Source organism: Rhopalosiphum padi, chromosome 1 (assembly GCF_020882245.1).
Source record: "Rhopalosiphum padi isolate XX-2018 chromosome 1, ASM2088224v1, whole genome shotgun sequence".
NCBI classification, from domain to species: Eukaryota; Metazoa; Arthropoda; class Insecta; order Hemiptera; family Aphididae; genus Rhopalosiphum; species Rhopalosiphum padi.
In genome coordinates, this window is record NC_083597.1 from 15,703,113 (window position 1) to 15,720,104 (window position 16,992).

A 16,992-nucleotide genomic window follows, 5' to 3' on the forward strand; every position below is an offset into this window, starting at 1 on the left:
TAAACCAAAAAAAAAAAAATTATGGGAAAGTTACCTTAATTTTGTATAAACATTATAAGTTCAAATTTTGATAAAATACGTCAAAATTACTAACATTTAAAAACTATTTTGAAGTTAACAATTTATAAAATATTGAATTTTTTAGCTAAGACTTAAAAATTGTATACAAAGTTGAATTTAAGTGGTCATACTGAAATCAAAAAACCTAAAAAATATATAAGTACCAATACAAAATAACACATATAAATTCATATAACATTGTTAATTATTTTTTTGTAATAAAAAACATTATTAGTATTTCATGAGGACTTAAAATTTTCACGAATTTCATAACTTTAATAAACGCAATGATATTTTAGATTTATTTTAATATATTTTCTATTTATACCATGAACCTCTTCATACTGTTTACAGTAAGATGGTATTAACTTAAAAATTAATTTAAATTATATATTTTAGTATAAATATATATTATTATAATAAATAAATAATAATAATACGTTGATGTAAAATGCAATGTTTTCCGTAAAAATTAAATTGATTTACCCTAACATTAATAATTAAATAAATTACTTCATTAGCTATATCAGCTATATCAAAAAATATTAAATTCAAGTTAAACAAACCCATCACAATGACCCGCTCGATACTCAGTACTTATTGTATAGTGATACTCACTTGCCCACATTTTCAAATTTAATATTTATAGAATATTCAATGTAGTAGTTTAAATCGAATTTGTAGCTGACATAGCTTCGTTTTAGAGCAATAGAAAAAAAGGCAAATGCCTTCAAAATCCGTACTCTAGTTATTAATAACTTATTAGTAATTAATTATGTAATTTAGTTTATAAATTAATAAATATTCTGCTTTATATTCTAATATACATAAGTCACTTAGGTACACATAAATACACTTTTCAATCCATACCTAATAATTTATGTTTTTACATTCACAGGAGCTGTATAAAATATATTTTATAAAAAAACTATACAAATAAGATCAGAAGATATGATTTCTATCTCGGCATTTGATATAATAGCAAAATCGTTTAAAGTACGTAATGATAAGCCTGTGATCGACAATTATATATTCCAATGCCACTACAAACTAACCACCAATATTTTATTAACGTTCTGTCTATTGATTACATCAATAAATTTAATAGGTTAGTACTTATTTAAAAATGATTAAGACTAAATGTAAAATAAAATTATTTTAACAATACCTTTAACAGTATGAACAATAAATTAATCGCTCAGCTTAGAACCTAAAATAACATTTTATACAATAAGAAAATATCAACATGATTTATCTAAATACAATAATATATTTATTGACGTAACAAGGATTTAGAAGTTATCTTCTAAGTCTAAGTGACTTAAGTCTAAAAAAGTTAAAGTTACTAATGGAGCCAAAATGTTCTTTATAACCATAAAATAATTCTAACAATAAAACATTGATATATTTTTATTCTATTATAGTAACTAATAAATACATATATATAATATTTTATAATTTTATATGCCTATAGTTAGTAGTGAATATTTTTTAAATAATATAAATGTTATTCTTTTTTTATGTTTAGTATAGCTACAGAATTTACCTTATGTACATTTTAATTATTTTCATATAAGCAAAAATCCTATCATATTTGTTATTGTCATATTACGTAACTTCAATTGTTTCTAATAAAAATTGTAATGACGAATAATCTTATAATATGACGTGTTTATTGATAATTCTTATGTACATCCAAAATATTAATAAATATTAAATATTATATAATATATGCATAATTTATAATATTAACTATTATAGTATTATACATATGAAATGGTTGACAATTTTTTTCCAAGGACACTAAAAGTATCTGTTGTGTAGCTAAGACCCCCTCCCTCTAATCACGCCGATGGTTATATTAGAACTACATCATACTCATTATATAAAATTACAATACATAAATACTTCAATAAATAAGTAGGTATATAATATTATTATTATTATTTAGAATAGTAAATACAGCTATAGATACTCGTAAGTTATAAATTTGCAGAAATCTGAACGTTTTTAAAAAAAATCAGTTCAACTTAATACACGGTTTTGGGGAAAAAAACAAAGGCATATATTTATTTTTTTATTTTTAATTCATAAGCCATTTGGTAAATAATGAGTGAGAAAATTTAATGCCGACTATATTATAGTCTTAAAAAAAATCGTTTATTTAAAATTGTTTACAATCTATGGGAGTTTTCCGAGTGCGTCCCGAAATTACCCTTTTTTAATGTTCCGAGTGCGTCATCCGAAACAAGAGGTATCACCCAAGTTCGTCCCAAGAAAAAAAGGTCATATTTTTGTCTTTTGACATAGCCTTAGTGCGTCCCAGTTCATTTAGAGGTATCCAATTGACCAATTATTATCGAAGTTAAAATGAAATGCCACCATTTCTAGTGCTTCACAATCATAGCATTACAAATTAAGCATCTATAGAGTATTATAGTTGTAGATTTGAACGGACGTGGACCAATTGCGCCTAAAATAAAGTTTTCCAATTGTGCTTGTATTCAAATTTGTCAACTTTCAAGTATGAAAATATTGTTATACGATCTAATTCCATCAACATCAACATAAACAATCTAAAATGCTTGAAAATTAAAAACTTATTTATCGACCAATTGCTTACTGGTTATAATATATTTTAAAAAAGTATCGGGAATTTTATAAAACGATGATATTATTACGCAATTAAAGTAACTTGTTGAATTTGAAGAAAAAAAAGTTATTTATTTATTTATATTATATTATGTACATGTTAGCACTTGTCAAAAAATCGGTTAATGTATACATTTATTATATAATTATAATAACTAACTAATAAGTTTTCTTCAGGACTTAAAGTTTAGGTATTGTAAAATGTTTGAGCGCAATTATTGCCTATTGGTCTATCGACCCTATAAAATGTCTAGAGCACAATTGGTATAAAAAAAAATAATTTTAAGCGCAATTGGTAAACTGCTATTTTAATCACCACCACTATTTTATCAAACCTGTATCTTTAAAGGTTTATTTGATTATAAATTTTTATCTTAAATATAGCTAGGTACCTATAGCGTGGACCGAGGACGCATCAGGTTATTTATATAATTTGTCGATATTACTGCGGACGCATTCGGACTATGAAAAAGGTAAAAAATAAAAACGGGACGCACTCGGGATATCTCCCAATCTATACTAGTGTGTACAATGAGTTAATTTAATAAAAATATCTAAGATGTATATAGAAGAGTGAATAAAACGTGGAAACGTTTCAAATTCAAATTAGAAACGTCTGAACATGAGTAATTAAATTAATAATAGAGAAAGAGATGAAAATATACATATGTAATAAGAAGATCTCTAGGCTATTTACGTCTTAGGCGTTTGATAATTTTACCTGGAAGTTCAATGGAATAATAGCGAACGACGAAGCTGTTAAAATGATGTTTCATTCTAGAATAGAGGCGTGAGTAACACACTAGTACATGGAAGCTGTTTGCTTTATATTAGAAATTCTTATATCGTTCTGCAAAATATAGTATAAAATATAAATATAATGTATACAACTAAGTATAGTATAATTATATAAACTAAAGTCTATAAGCAATAAGCATAGATAGTAGTAGTACCTATATATAATATTTTAGTAGGTATTAAAACCTAGCTAATAGCTAACTATAAGCTGTTAATTACCTATATAAATATACAATAATTAATTATCTCCATGGACTGATAGATTTTGCAATATTTTAATTTATATTTATTAGTTTTTCTGAAAACAAATATTGTATACATTATGTTATTTTAAAATTATATAGAAACCATGTTTCTACCAAATTATGAAATTTTATTTTTACTTCAAATACTTATACCTACCTCGTGTCCTTGTAAGTTCCTCTCTTATATTAACTTTTTTTTTAACTATAATTGAATATATTATATAATTCTGTAATGTGTTTTAATAATATTAACTTTATACTTTAGCGTATAATATGTAGATTTGCTACCTAATGATGTCAATTACGTTCAACGAACTAATTGTAAACTAAATTTCTAGGTAGTTAATGAAAAAATCAATTGTATATAATATATATATAAAATATTATAATATTATGGGTATATTGATTATAATATGTAGGATATGAAATATATTTTTTTAAATTTTTATAATATAACATACTTAACAACCTAACTTATATTAATAATTTTCAGCCTGAATGTTTGTTAACTTAATAGTACTTAAAATTAATTTATCATTATACCAAAATAATTGTTAGGTAGGTAATAGAATAAATAAATATTAATATGGTATTTATTATTTATTTTGTTTTTATGTTTATAAAGGAAATCCTATAGAGTGCATAACGAATTTATCAAAAAATACAGAGATGCATAAAGTTATAAACAGTTATTGCTGGATGTCAAATTTATACACATATAATAGCAAACCAGAATTCAGTCTACTTAATATAGAAAATAACAAAAAAAATATTAGGTCCCATTCATACTATAAATGGGTACCATTTATGCTATTCTTTCAAGCTCTGACATTTTATGTACCCCATTGGATATGGAAAATATGGGAAGGAGGTAAAATACGTATGATCACAAGTGACATGCGTGAATTTTGTACGGGTTCTGATGAGTCAAGACGTTTAAAACAAAATAGATTGGTTTGTATTTTGAACAAAAAAGTAAAAAACAAACACACACTATATAGTCCATAATAATTCATATATTTAAGCCATAAAGATAACGTATCGAAAATTTTAATTCACTAACTTTTACATTATTTTATAATTGCTCAACATTTTCTAAAATATACCTAATATTTTACTTTACATTTTAATTATATTCTCAAATTTTATAAAAATGTTTAAATTTCTATATAACATAGATATAATATAACAATTAATTATTCATTCATTTAACCATATTTATCATCATGAGAATCTTAAATATGTACTTATTATTCATGGATATAATTTCTTTGTAGACTTACAGTCTATAACAAATTAATTAATTAATTTTCGAATTAATTGTATCAATATTGTACAAACAACTTTTAAAAATTATAACTTTCAAGATAAATAAATTTTCAAGATACAATAAATAGAAGAATGTTTGAACATGTTGTACATAATTTTAAATGTTATATTTTTAATAAAATATAACGGTGATTTCTAAATTATAGGTACAATATTTCATCGAGAGCTTTCATACTCACAGTACTTACGCATTTGGTTATATTTTGTGTGAAATAATAAATATATTCAACATTAGTTTCAATATTTACATTACTCATAAGTTTCTTGATGAATCATTTTTAACCTACGGAATCGAAATGTTAAAATACTATCAACATCCTAATTACGAGTTTAATCCAATGGAAGTTATCTTTCCTCGAATTACAAAATGTAATTTTTTCAAGTATGGGCCATCTGGCACTATTCAAAACGTAGATGCTATGTGCATTCTCTCTCAAAACGTTTTAAACGAAAAAATATACTTATTATTATGGATTTGGTTTTTAATACTTGCTATTATATCCATATGTGCATTGATCTATAGAATGGCTATAATTACACAAATAGTTATGAAGACAACAGTATTGATAAACATTTTCAAATTCACAAATAATAAACAAATCATTTCAATGTTGGCTAATAAATTTCAAGTACGTATAATTAATTATTTTATTCTTTAAATAGATATTATTAAGTAGTTAAGTAAAATATAATACTTTTTCTTCTTCTTCGCCTTTTGGGACAGAAAAAATGCTTCGATTTCCAAAAATGAGATGGTTTCTGATAGTAAATTAGATCTAGTTTGTACTCTGGAAGGTCAAAAATTAATAATTTATAAAAGCACATTTTATAATTGGGAAAAACCGCGAATCTATTTTTTGACCAAATCGATTTTGTTTTTGATATAATTCAAAGTTCAAACTGTAAATACTTTAAATTTACACCAAATGTTTATACTATCGTTTTCTATTTACAAAAAGTTTCCAAAATATTTTGACTATTTAGGTATAAACATGAACAATTTTCAATGTTTTTTTTTAATTTTTTCGGTGTGAATGTCAATTAAAAATGATTTGCCGAGTAGAAATGCTTGAAAATTTAATAAAAAGTTCCTCATAAGTTTTTCTTACTTAAACCATCAAATCTAAAAAAATATTTAAAGATAATTATTTTTTATAGACATTTTAAGTTAGACGAAATTACTTTTTAACAATAAATAACAATGTTGATTATTTTGTTCTAATTTAAAAACATATTTTGAGAGAACTTAAAAGGCTATATAATACGTATATAATATTATTATGAATTTTAATATACACATTACGTAATGACATTTTTGATTTATTTAATATATTATGAATCTATTTTTACTGTTTATAGTATTTACAGAAAAATGTTATTACATTTTGAGTTATATAAGTTGATAGACAATGATAATTTAGTAGATATAAATATATATTATCATAACAAGGAAATACTAATATTATAACAATTAATGTAATATTTGTTGAAAAAAATTATATCAACAAACCGTCGTAGGGACTAAATTACTATATTGAAAAAAAATGGGAGATGGTATTTTGCGCCAATTGTATTACTTGTAATTAGCGTCATCAATAGTTATATTTAAGTACATATGTAATTTGCGCCAAAATATAAAAATATACCATGTATTTTGTGCCACATCTAAAAATTAATTTTGGTAATTTGCGCCACTTTATAGAACGAAATTGAATATATAATCTGCGTTACACTTTTAACTTTAATTTTTGGAATTTACCAACTGATAAATTTACTAATATTGCATCGGCTGTACAATATAACGACTCTTGCCTAATCTAGTCTAGAACAATATTGAACAGTAGTATCGTGATATTTACAGTTTTCCAGATATTAATCGCGTGTGCATCCTAGAAAAATAACTATAAAAATGAACTTGATTGATCAACCAATAAAAATACAAAAATATGTTAATCTGCAAAACACATTGTTTAATTATTAAAAGTGGCGCAAATTACAATTTCTGAGGTTCTAAATGGCACAGATTCATGAAGCACTTTTATTTAATTTTATGTGTCGCAAACTACTAAAATTAATTTTTAGATGCCGTGCAAATTACATATATATATTTTTTTTTGAGGGGGGGGGTTGTTTTTTACGCAAATTTCATATATGCCTAAAAAAATAATAATAATATAGGTTGTCCGTCTACGTTCAGAATCGTTTTTTATATACAATAGACAATAGTATATCATCGAATTTAAATTTAAACCATAATAGTGACCCAATTGACACCTAATGTACAGCAATAGCAGAGAAATACCTGTTTGCCTGTTGCCTACCTTTTTTTTTTTAATTTCTTTTAATTTTCAGAAAATCCATTATTATGAAAAGAATTGATAAACTCTTAATACTAAATTTTTTAATATTTTTGTATAGGTAATAAAAATAACTATTATGAGTATAATACGTTTTCAGCGTTTACTAAGCTGGCTCAACAATCAAAATTATAAAAAATAAATCAAAACCAAAATATTTGATGAAAAGGTTCTCTCCAAAATAAATAGAATATTTTCGTATTATTTTATCAGTTTAAACACTCAAATATTATTATTATTGTTATTTTACTTAACTAAAATTATTTTAATTTGTATTTAATAATCTTATTCAATTCGATATATTATATATTTAAACAAGTACATACAATTCCACTATTATCTAATTTTCTTTCAAAAAATGTATACGGTACATATCATACTAATTAAATTTATTTACCAAATTACTATTCACCAATCAACTACTTTAGAAAGATTATATTGTAATAACTAATAACTATATTAATACCTTTGTTCATTTGAAGTATCTTATTCCATTATCCATTGTCCTAATAAATTATATTAACCTCAACATTCAACACATTATTATTAAAATTTTAAAATTTTAAATATAATTTTAACTTAATCACAAATATTTTTTTATTTTTAGGTAGGAGATTATATACTCCTTGATTTCATTGAAAAGAATGTAAATTGTATTCAATTTAAAGAAATAATGGAAGAAATATGTACACAAGTTTGAATTTATAAAACTTTAATGAAATTCACTTGTCTTCACACAACTTAAATTTAAAATATATATTCAAGACTTTATATTAGATAATTGTTTAATTATTTAGTTAGAGTTACTTGTGTTATTTCCATATTTACATACAAATGACTGATGAATAAATCTATATGACTGTACCTATCACGGACATATAGGCCCACCGGGACACCAGGATTTTCCCGGTGGACTACTACTTAAATTAACGAAAATAGGCCAATGAAAAATAGCTAGATTGAAAATATCTAGACCTCTTGGATATGATCATGTGGACCACTAGATTTTATTTTCCCATGCCGGTCAGATTATGCCTATCCACCACGATACCTACATAAAAACGAATGTAGGTAGGTATATCCGAAATTAATAAAGCCTCTTTAAAAAAATACTAGATCAATTTATATATTTATATACATATAAATAATCCATATTATCTGTAGAAGGTTTGGTCATCGAAATCCTTCAAAAGTATCCCTACCGCTTACAAAAATCATTTTTATATGTATTTAATATTAAAAATAAAATAAAACAATTATTAATTATTATTAAATTAAATTAGTATTTAAGTAAATAAATACCAAGTTGATATTTCGTAAATTTATAGATGAAATTTGTGTCACACAATAACTAAACATTAAGTAGATACTGAGAATTATTTGAAATACCTCCAAAAAAGGAGTAAATATCTGTTTAGTTTAAATTTAACAAAGTATAAGACAGAGTAAATCCACGATTTAATACTGATACATTTTTGCGAGCAACCAAGTGCATGGCGATAGCTACAATATTGATAAAATAAAACTAATCTTAATTATTTAAGTCGTAAACAAATTGAATTATGAGTTTATGACTCACAAGCGATACACAGCACTTAAATAAATTGTACATTTTCAATATCGAATATATAATAATTTTTATTAATTATATAAATTATTTTTTTCATTTATGAATACATATTTATATTTTAATTTGCTAATATCTAATACCTATTTATACAAATATATTTTTTTTTTATAAGCATCCTAAACATTTTTTAGCTGATCCATATAAATACAATGTATCCTAATCTGTATGTGTTTATAAATCGTTTTAATTATTTTTAAATTATTTAAATTTCATTTTTTCATGATATTATGTAGGTATTAGTTTAAAAAATTCAATAATATTTATTTAGATTTTTTAAATAGTTAACTGTATACATACGATTTTCATGGGTTGCGATCACAATATTCACAATGCAGATTTTATCTACGTGGTAGTTGCGAATTTTGCGATCATATAATAATACTAACAGTGATAAGTGTATATAGTGTATACAAATTACCATTATGAAGTACAGTAAAATGTAAAATATTTACAGTACTTTACTACCTACTTTAGTACTTACCATGACAAAATAGATCTATTTATGGTACTAGTGTACTATTTATTTGACATTTTGACATTATTAAATTATTTATCATTATCAAGTGCCCACAAGAAATTATTATTTTCAATTTCGTTTTGGTTTGGAACGGTTACATTAATTACCGTAATCGTTTGTGCCGACATTTCGGGCACGATCCAGTGGTCACACTGGTGAAACCGATAGCGAGTATCGTAACGATTCGTGACGTCGTCACAGTGTCATACTTGCGTATGGATGATGTGTCGGCTACACCGGAACATAGGGAAGGGCATCCTACCGACCTATCTCGCTCACCGCTGCCGCCGCCGCCAGGATCGTAGTTAACTACTTCAACCCAGAACCCCCGACTCCGCAATCCGTTCTCCATTCTGCCTTTTCACGACCGACTCGCGCCGCAGCTCAACGCCATTTTACCGCTCGCTCTGCCGACTGGTGCGCATGTTCGAAACCAAACACGCTTTGATTACAATTTTCTGTACGTATTATACGTGGTGTGTGGACGGAAACTGTAGTTTTTGAATCACGTTTGGCCGTTGTTTTTATTGATTTGTTTTTTTGAAATTCATTTTTAGAGCTTCTTCGACACTACCCAGCCACAAAAATGAGCCTGTTCCGTACGACCGCCTCCAGAATCTTGGAAATCAACCAGGTACGTTTAGACATAGAATTGACCTATTGAAAGTTCGAAAGGTTTCGTTTTCAACCCTTTTTAAGTTTCCCTCCCTCCCACCGTGATTCGCGTTGTTTAGGAGTTGTCCCCGAAGCGACTTTACCAATTTTTCTGTATTTTCTGATAATGAATATGTCGATGAACTTAGTATTTTAATGTTTCTAAAATTTGTGAAAATAGATTTGATTTACCTCAGCTTTTATAATGTTTTAATATTATATTCACTGGTGGCGTTTATTTTTTAATTTTTACCAAAATTTCAAGTACGTGACTGTTGCCCTAAATGATGTGCTATCTGCTGGATAGGTAATCTTGCCCACCTATTACTTATGTTTAGGTAGTGTATGTCAAAGTTAAGATTTGGTGGGGGAGATTCCTTTTATGATGTGTTAAAAAATTTTTTTTATGACCTGTGTTATCAATACAAAAATTCAACCTAACAGTTTTGAGTTATTAGGTAATTATTTATTATATAAATGACCTCCATCAACCTTGAGATGGTTCCCTTCAAACGGCATTAAAAAATTGGCAACATATGCTAATTTATTTTTTATTTTAATATAATGAATGGAAGTTGCTTACATTTTTGGGACCATATCCAATTTTATTTTTTAGATTTTGGGTCATGGTTGAATAATTATTATTTATCAATTAGGTACCTATTAGACACTTATTTATTTGACAATAATTTAATTTTAAATAATGTGGAGATAGGTAGATATTTATTTTAGTCTTAGTAATTTTTATTGCTATTTTTCGATCATTTTTATCTCTTTACTTAACTGTAACCAGGGTTCAGAATAATTTTAATAAGACTTCAAAAAAACATTTTGTTGAAGATATAAATATATTTTTAGAGTAAACATAAGATTTGCTTATGCAGTTGCATACAATACATTTTTCATGACAATATTTATAATCATACTAAATTTTGTTCAACCCTTAAAATAAAAATTATGATTATTAGTATTGAAAATTCAGATAAGTAACTTAAGCAGTATCCAGCTAAACGTTGGTCTACTATTCCACTCATTTAAACTTTAAGATAGTTATAACCAGGGGTGTTCCCATAGGGTATACTACATATACGCCGTATACTCTCAAGATTTTTTTTCAATATTATGGGTAACTGCGTATACCCATAAATCCATAATACATGCGTATTTGATGATATAGTATACTCTCAAAAAAATTCATGGGAACACCACTGGTTATAACTACTTGTTTAAAGTTGAAATTTTAGAAATCATTGTTTTCAAAAATTAAAAATGTATGATATCATTATTCAAAATGTAAAAACTTAATAAAATAGTCTTGATAATTTTTGTTACAAGATTTTCAATTTTATTTTTTCGTGGGGAGGTTTTAATATTTTTTTTAGACTATAGCTTATTTAATTATTTTTTATTATATCTAGACTAGATTTAGTATACTGAAGAAATAATACTATGATAAAAATCATAATAAAACTAGAAAAACACTATTTATGAACTATCCTAATAAAATGTATTAATTGCTTACTCTATGAGTAAGATATAATTACTTTTAAAAATTGTTATTAACATACTTAGTATACATAAAGTATGATTACTTAATAGCTTATTATAATAACAACCTTAAACAAATCTAAGTTAAACATTTTTAATTAAGTATAATACATTAATACTATCGGTAGATGTATTTAAATAGTTTTATACTAATATATTATTTTGTTTAAGTATCAAATTAAATGAAAACATTTTCTGTAATAAACCTATATTTAACCTAGGGTATTAATGGTGTTATCTTATTTAAATATAGATATTCAATATAGTACTTGTATTATTAAAAATGGTACACATAATTAAATTATTTAATATGCAGTATATCAATTATCAGTATCATTAAATAAAATAATCAATTGATAATCAAAATAATTTCTTTATTATCTTATCATTTAAAAAAACTAGTCCTTTAATATGCAGGAACCTCATGATTTTTTGTATACATAAATACATGACCTATTGTCTAATTTAATTTTTGATAATCTAGTAAGCCTCATTAATTTAATATTAAGAATACGCCACGCCTACATATTTTATCTTTGTCTTACAAAAGTACATCATAGCAAATTGTACATTCACATTTATCTACTTTACTTAGTTATTTTTAAAGTTGGAGTAAATTTAGCATATTATAAAATGTATAGGTTAAATTACTATCTAGGGCATCTTGAAGGCTTTTTATCGATATTTAAATTACAAAGTATTTTAAAAATAAAAGGTAAAAATGATTATTGATAACAAAAAATTGGCAATATTTTAAGTTTGTTTGACGGACGGAGATAACACATGTGGAATGTGGATGTGACATCCTTTAGTGACATGCGTGTTATCTGATCACATTATGCATGTGGGATAATTTTTATCCAATCAAATAATAATAATTTTTATGCAATTTTATTTATTACCAAGTGTTAATTATTATATTAGAAATAAAAAAAAAATAACTTAACATTTTTGGGATTGTATAACTAAAAGATAGTTTACTCATTTCAATATGGAAAATTCACAAAATAATGTATAATATATTTAAAATTTTCTGGGGTAAATAATTATCCCACGTATGTCACCCGAAGTTAAAATGACTAAATAATGTAACTATTAAAAAAAAATTTACAAAATTACTACATTTGTTGAACAATACACTTTTTCTAATTTGTTTTATTATATTATAATAAACTATAACCTAACCTATAAGTATATTATTTAATTTATTCTTTTAAATACTTGTTAGGTTGCTGCTCCATTATGGACTGCTTCTCGCTCAATGGGATGTTCATCAACCGATCTGAAAACTGTAGTTGCTGAAAAATTAAAGCAGAGTGGAGAGGAAATCAAAGCCTTCAGAAAGCAACACGGATCTACAGTTGTCGGTGATGTAACTGTAGACATGGTAATTAAATGTTAATAATATCAAATTAATAAAAATATTTATTTAAATATATTAAATGTTTTGATTTGTATAGATGTATGGTGGTATGAGAGGTATCAAGGCTTTAGTTACAGAGACATCTGTATTAGACGCAGACGAGGGTATTCGATTCCGTGGTTATTCTATTCCTGAATGTCAAAAGTTATTACCTAAAGCACCTGGTGGTAGTGAACCTCTTCCTGAAGGATTATTTTGGCTATTGATAACTGGCGAAATTCCAACACCCGAACAAGTTAAATGGGTGTCTAAAACCTGGGCTGAACGTGCTGAATTACCATCACATGTTGTCACCATGCTTAACAACTTGCCAAACACTGTACATCCCATGACACAATTAACATCAGCAGTTGCTTTGCTTAATTCAGAAAGCAAATTTGTGGAAGCCTATACTAAAGGAGTTCATAAGTCACAATACTGGGAAGTAAGTGTACTTAGCTTGAGTTTTTAATCGCTAGTTATAACTTTTAATATTTTATTGTTATTTTGAAAAAAAAATAGTAAAACACTTATCTATTGTTTATAGTATTTCTTCATTCTCAAACTAGAAAATATTTATTTGATATAGTAGTAAGAAGGTGCGGGGGGACTGCTGCCATCGATAAAATTTCCGGAAACTTTAAAAAAGCTTCAATGTTTTGTGAGTGTATTATGTATACACAAAATAAATTGTCATATCATTTGTAAATCAACCAAATCACAAAATCGCCAATACATATCATTAACTACAAAAAAAAACTTTTCAATAATTCCTTAATGTTTACATTTGGTGCAACGTTACTTTTCAAATTAAAACTGTTCCTACCCTCTCCATATTGTTTAATTTTAAAATCCTATCATGAAGACTTACTTTTTCACTATAAAACATAATACCTTATTATAATTCTTCCTATAATAAAATAAATGCTGGAGTACTCTAATGAAGTACCTGAAATATATTTAACTATTATATAGTATTGAGTAATTAAATTTATAATTTAAAAAAAAGTTAGAAATTTATAACTAGCAATTAGTTAGATATATAAAAAATGTTTACAATATTTTAAATATTTATGTTTGTTATATCATAAAATTTTAATTGTATTATAATTATATGATTGTATTGATCTAGTACACATATGAAGATTCCATGGATTTGATTGCCAAGTTACCAGTAATTGCAGCAACAATCTACAGAAATATTTATCACGGTGGAAATCAAGTTGGCACTATTGACACTGAACGTGATTGGAGTGCAAACTTCACATCCATGTTGGGAGCTAATACTTCTGAAGAATTTGTTGAACTCATGCGATTATACTTAACCATCCATTCTGACCATGAGGGTGGTAATGTATCAGCTCATACAACCCATTTAGTTGGATCAGCTTTATCTGATCCGTATCTGTCATTCAGTGCTGGTATGGCTGGCCTTGCTGGTCCATTGCATGGACTTGCTAACCAAGAGGTGATAATCTTTGATACATTATATTACATATTTTAATATTTAATCAAACTTGGGGGTATCTTATAAGTATAGTTAACTAATGGTTTTAACATAATTTATTATAATATTTAATATATATTCAAAATTACAATTTATTTAAAATAAATAAATACAAATTTCAACTTTAGGTTTTGGTATGGTTGCAAAAATTGCGCCAAGAAGTTGGAGATTCTGTAACCAAAGAACAACTTAAAGAATTCATCTTAAAAACATTGAAGAGTGGACAAGTTGTGCCAGGTTATGGACATGCTGTGTTACGTAAAACCGACCCACGTTACACTTGCCAGCGTGAATTTGCTTTGAAACATCTACCTAAAGATCCATTGTTCAATTTAGTATCACAAGTATTTGAAGTTGTACCACCAGTACTTAATGACCTTGGCAAAGTTAAGAACCCATGGCCCAATGTAGATGCTCACTCAGGAGTTTTATTACAGGTGTGTGAATTTACCTAGATGTACAATATAATATAATATATTATATTATACATAATTATTATGTATGTATATACAGGGCAATTCTTTTATCTAACAATATTCATTATTTCAAAATGTATTAATATTTTTGAAAATATATTTTTATATAATTTCCAAAGTAAAACAAAATTAAAAAAAACGTTAATAGATTTTGAAATAATGAGTGTTGTTTGATATAATAATCACCCAAATACTGTCAAATTACTTATACATTTTTAATATTATTTTATAGTACTACGGCTTAAAAGAAATGAACTACTATACAGTATTGTTTGGAGTATCCCGTGCTCTTGGAGTATTAGCTTCTTTGGTTTGGGACCGTGGTCTTGGTCTTCCCATCGAACGCCCCAAATCTTTCTCTACTGAAAAGATGAAGGAATTGGTCACCAAACTTTCCGCCAAAGCTGCATAAACTGTGTACTGACAATGATTTTTATTTTTTTCAAAAGAAAATCCTGCACATAACTTATTTTGTTTTAATTTCTTGAAACCCCGTCCAATTAATTTCTTACCTTGTCAATATAATTAAGTCATTATATCCGTTTAAAATTGATAATAGTATATTTCAATTTATTTTTTCATTTTTTAAGTAAAATGTTGAATCTAGTAATGTGATTTGGTTTTTCATTTTAAAATTTCCCAAGTATAATATGTGTAATCAAGAATAAAATTCCATAATGCTTTCTCCTGAATTACATGGAGTGTAACATTGCTGTTGTTTATTAGTATTTATAAATATACAATTATTAAATAGATGATAAACTATTAATTTATTAGATATTGTTGGTTGTTTATATTTGACAATGATTTTAGTGCATTGGACAATAATTATTTTGTACATGCTTGTATTGAAAACAATTTTATTGTAAAATAATGAAATTTTGTAGTTTTATAACTGTTCTTTTAAAAATCTATTGTTGATTAGTTATACATAATAACAACATAAAATATTAACATCACATCATTATGAATTATAAAATGTTATTTGCTTATAAAATTATAAAGTCTTACTTGTAGTTTTAAATTATAATAATACTTTATTCATGTTTTCAGTAATGAACTTTTTACTATTTAGTAAAGCTGTATAGTGATAAATGACATAAACAGTGAACAAAATATATGTTTATGTATTGAGATAATACTATTATTTATTAGTTTATAAAACAAATTAATACTAAGCCACACTTTTAGATGGTAAGTGGTTGAATAAGTACATATAGTTTATCAACTTATTGCATATTTGCTTATTATACCGGATTAAATGCCTACTTATATAGATATGGAAATATTTTTCACATCTCATATGAATAAACACATAACGTTATTGAATTTGATTTTAATGCAATTTAAATTTACCAAGGGGTACTTTTTATATTCAATTAATTTGTGGATTTAAAAAATATATGAGTGCCTACTTTTATTGTGTAAAGATTTACTAATAAACTTTATCTACCTACAAGGCTAAAATGTTTTCAAAATTGAAAATTCTTATTACATTTAACATATTAAATTACTTTTTAAATTTAGTATTTTCTATTAACTAACTTTTTGGTAGGTACTACATACATGATTTTATACTAGGAAATATTACTCATCCAATAGATATTACCATACTATATCACAGCGCTTCTCAACCTTTTTAATCTTGCTACCCCCAAAAAAGATATATATATAAATATAATATGCTCAATAACTTCGCAACCCTCCTCCCTATCTATAAATTTGTATCATATCGTCGGGAAAGCCAAATTTTGAACGAAAGATTCATTTTGTAAATCGGTGTTTTATTATTTTTGACCACCGGTGACCCCCAGCCC

At 25.7% G+C, this 16,992-nt stretch overlaps 2 protein-coding genes across 3 annotated transcripts; both read left to right on the plus strand.

Annotated features, from left to right (window-relative positions):
- Positions 1-1,011: 1,011 nt before the first annotated feature.
- Positions 1,012-8,141, plus strand: LOC132917333 (innexin inx3-like). The gene is made up of 4 exons (XM_060978041.1): positions 1,012-1,168; positions 4,381-4,709; positions 5,231-5,713; positions 8,049-8,141. The coding sequence occupies exons 1-4, from the start codon at positions 1,012-1,014 to the stop codon at positions 8,139-8,141; spliced, it is 1,062 nt and encodes a 353-aa protein (XP_060834024.1).
- A 1,745-nt stretch (positions 8,142-9,886) lies between these two features.
- On the plus strand, positions 9,887-15,644 carry LOC132922407 (probable citrate synthase 2, mitochondrial). 2 transcript variants are annotated; one of them, XM_060985911.1, is made up of 7 exons: positions 9,887-10,048; positions 10,146-10,222; positions 13,019-13,177; positions 13,251-13,637; positions 14,325-14,660; positions 14,828-15,136; positions 15,408-15,644. In XM_060985911.1, the coding sequence occupies exons 2-7, from the start codon at positions 10,175-10,177 to the stop codon at positions 15,585-15,587; spliced, it is 1,419 nt and encodes a 472-aa protein (XP_060841894.1). In that variant the 5' UTR covers positions 9,887-10,048; positions 10,146-10,174; the 3' UTR covers positions 15,588-15,644. The 2 variants fall into 2 exon arrangements, with proteins under 2 accessions (XP_060841894.1, XP_060841903.1); XM_060985920.1 differs by having other exon boundaries at positions 9,914-10,064.
- The last annotated feature ends 1,348 nt before the right edge of the window (positions 15,645-16,992 follow it).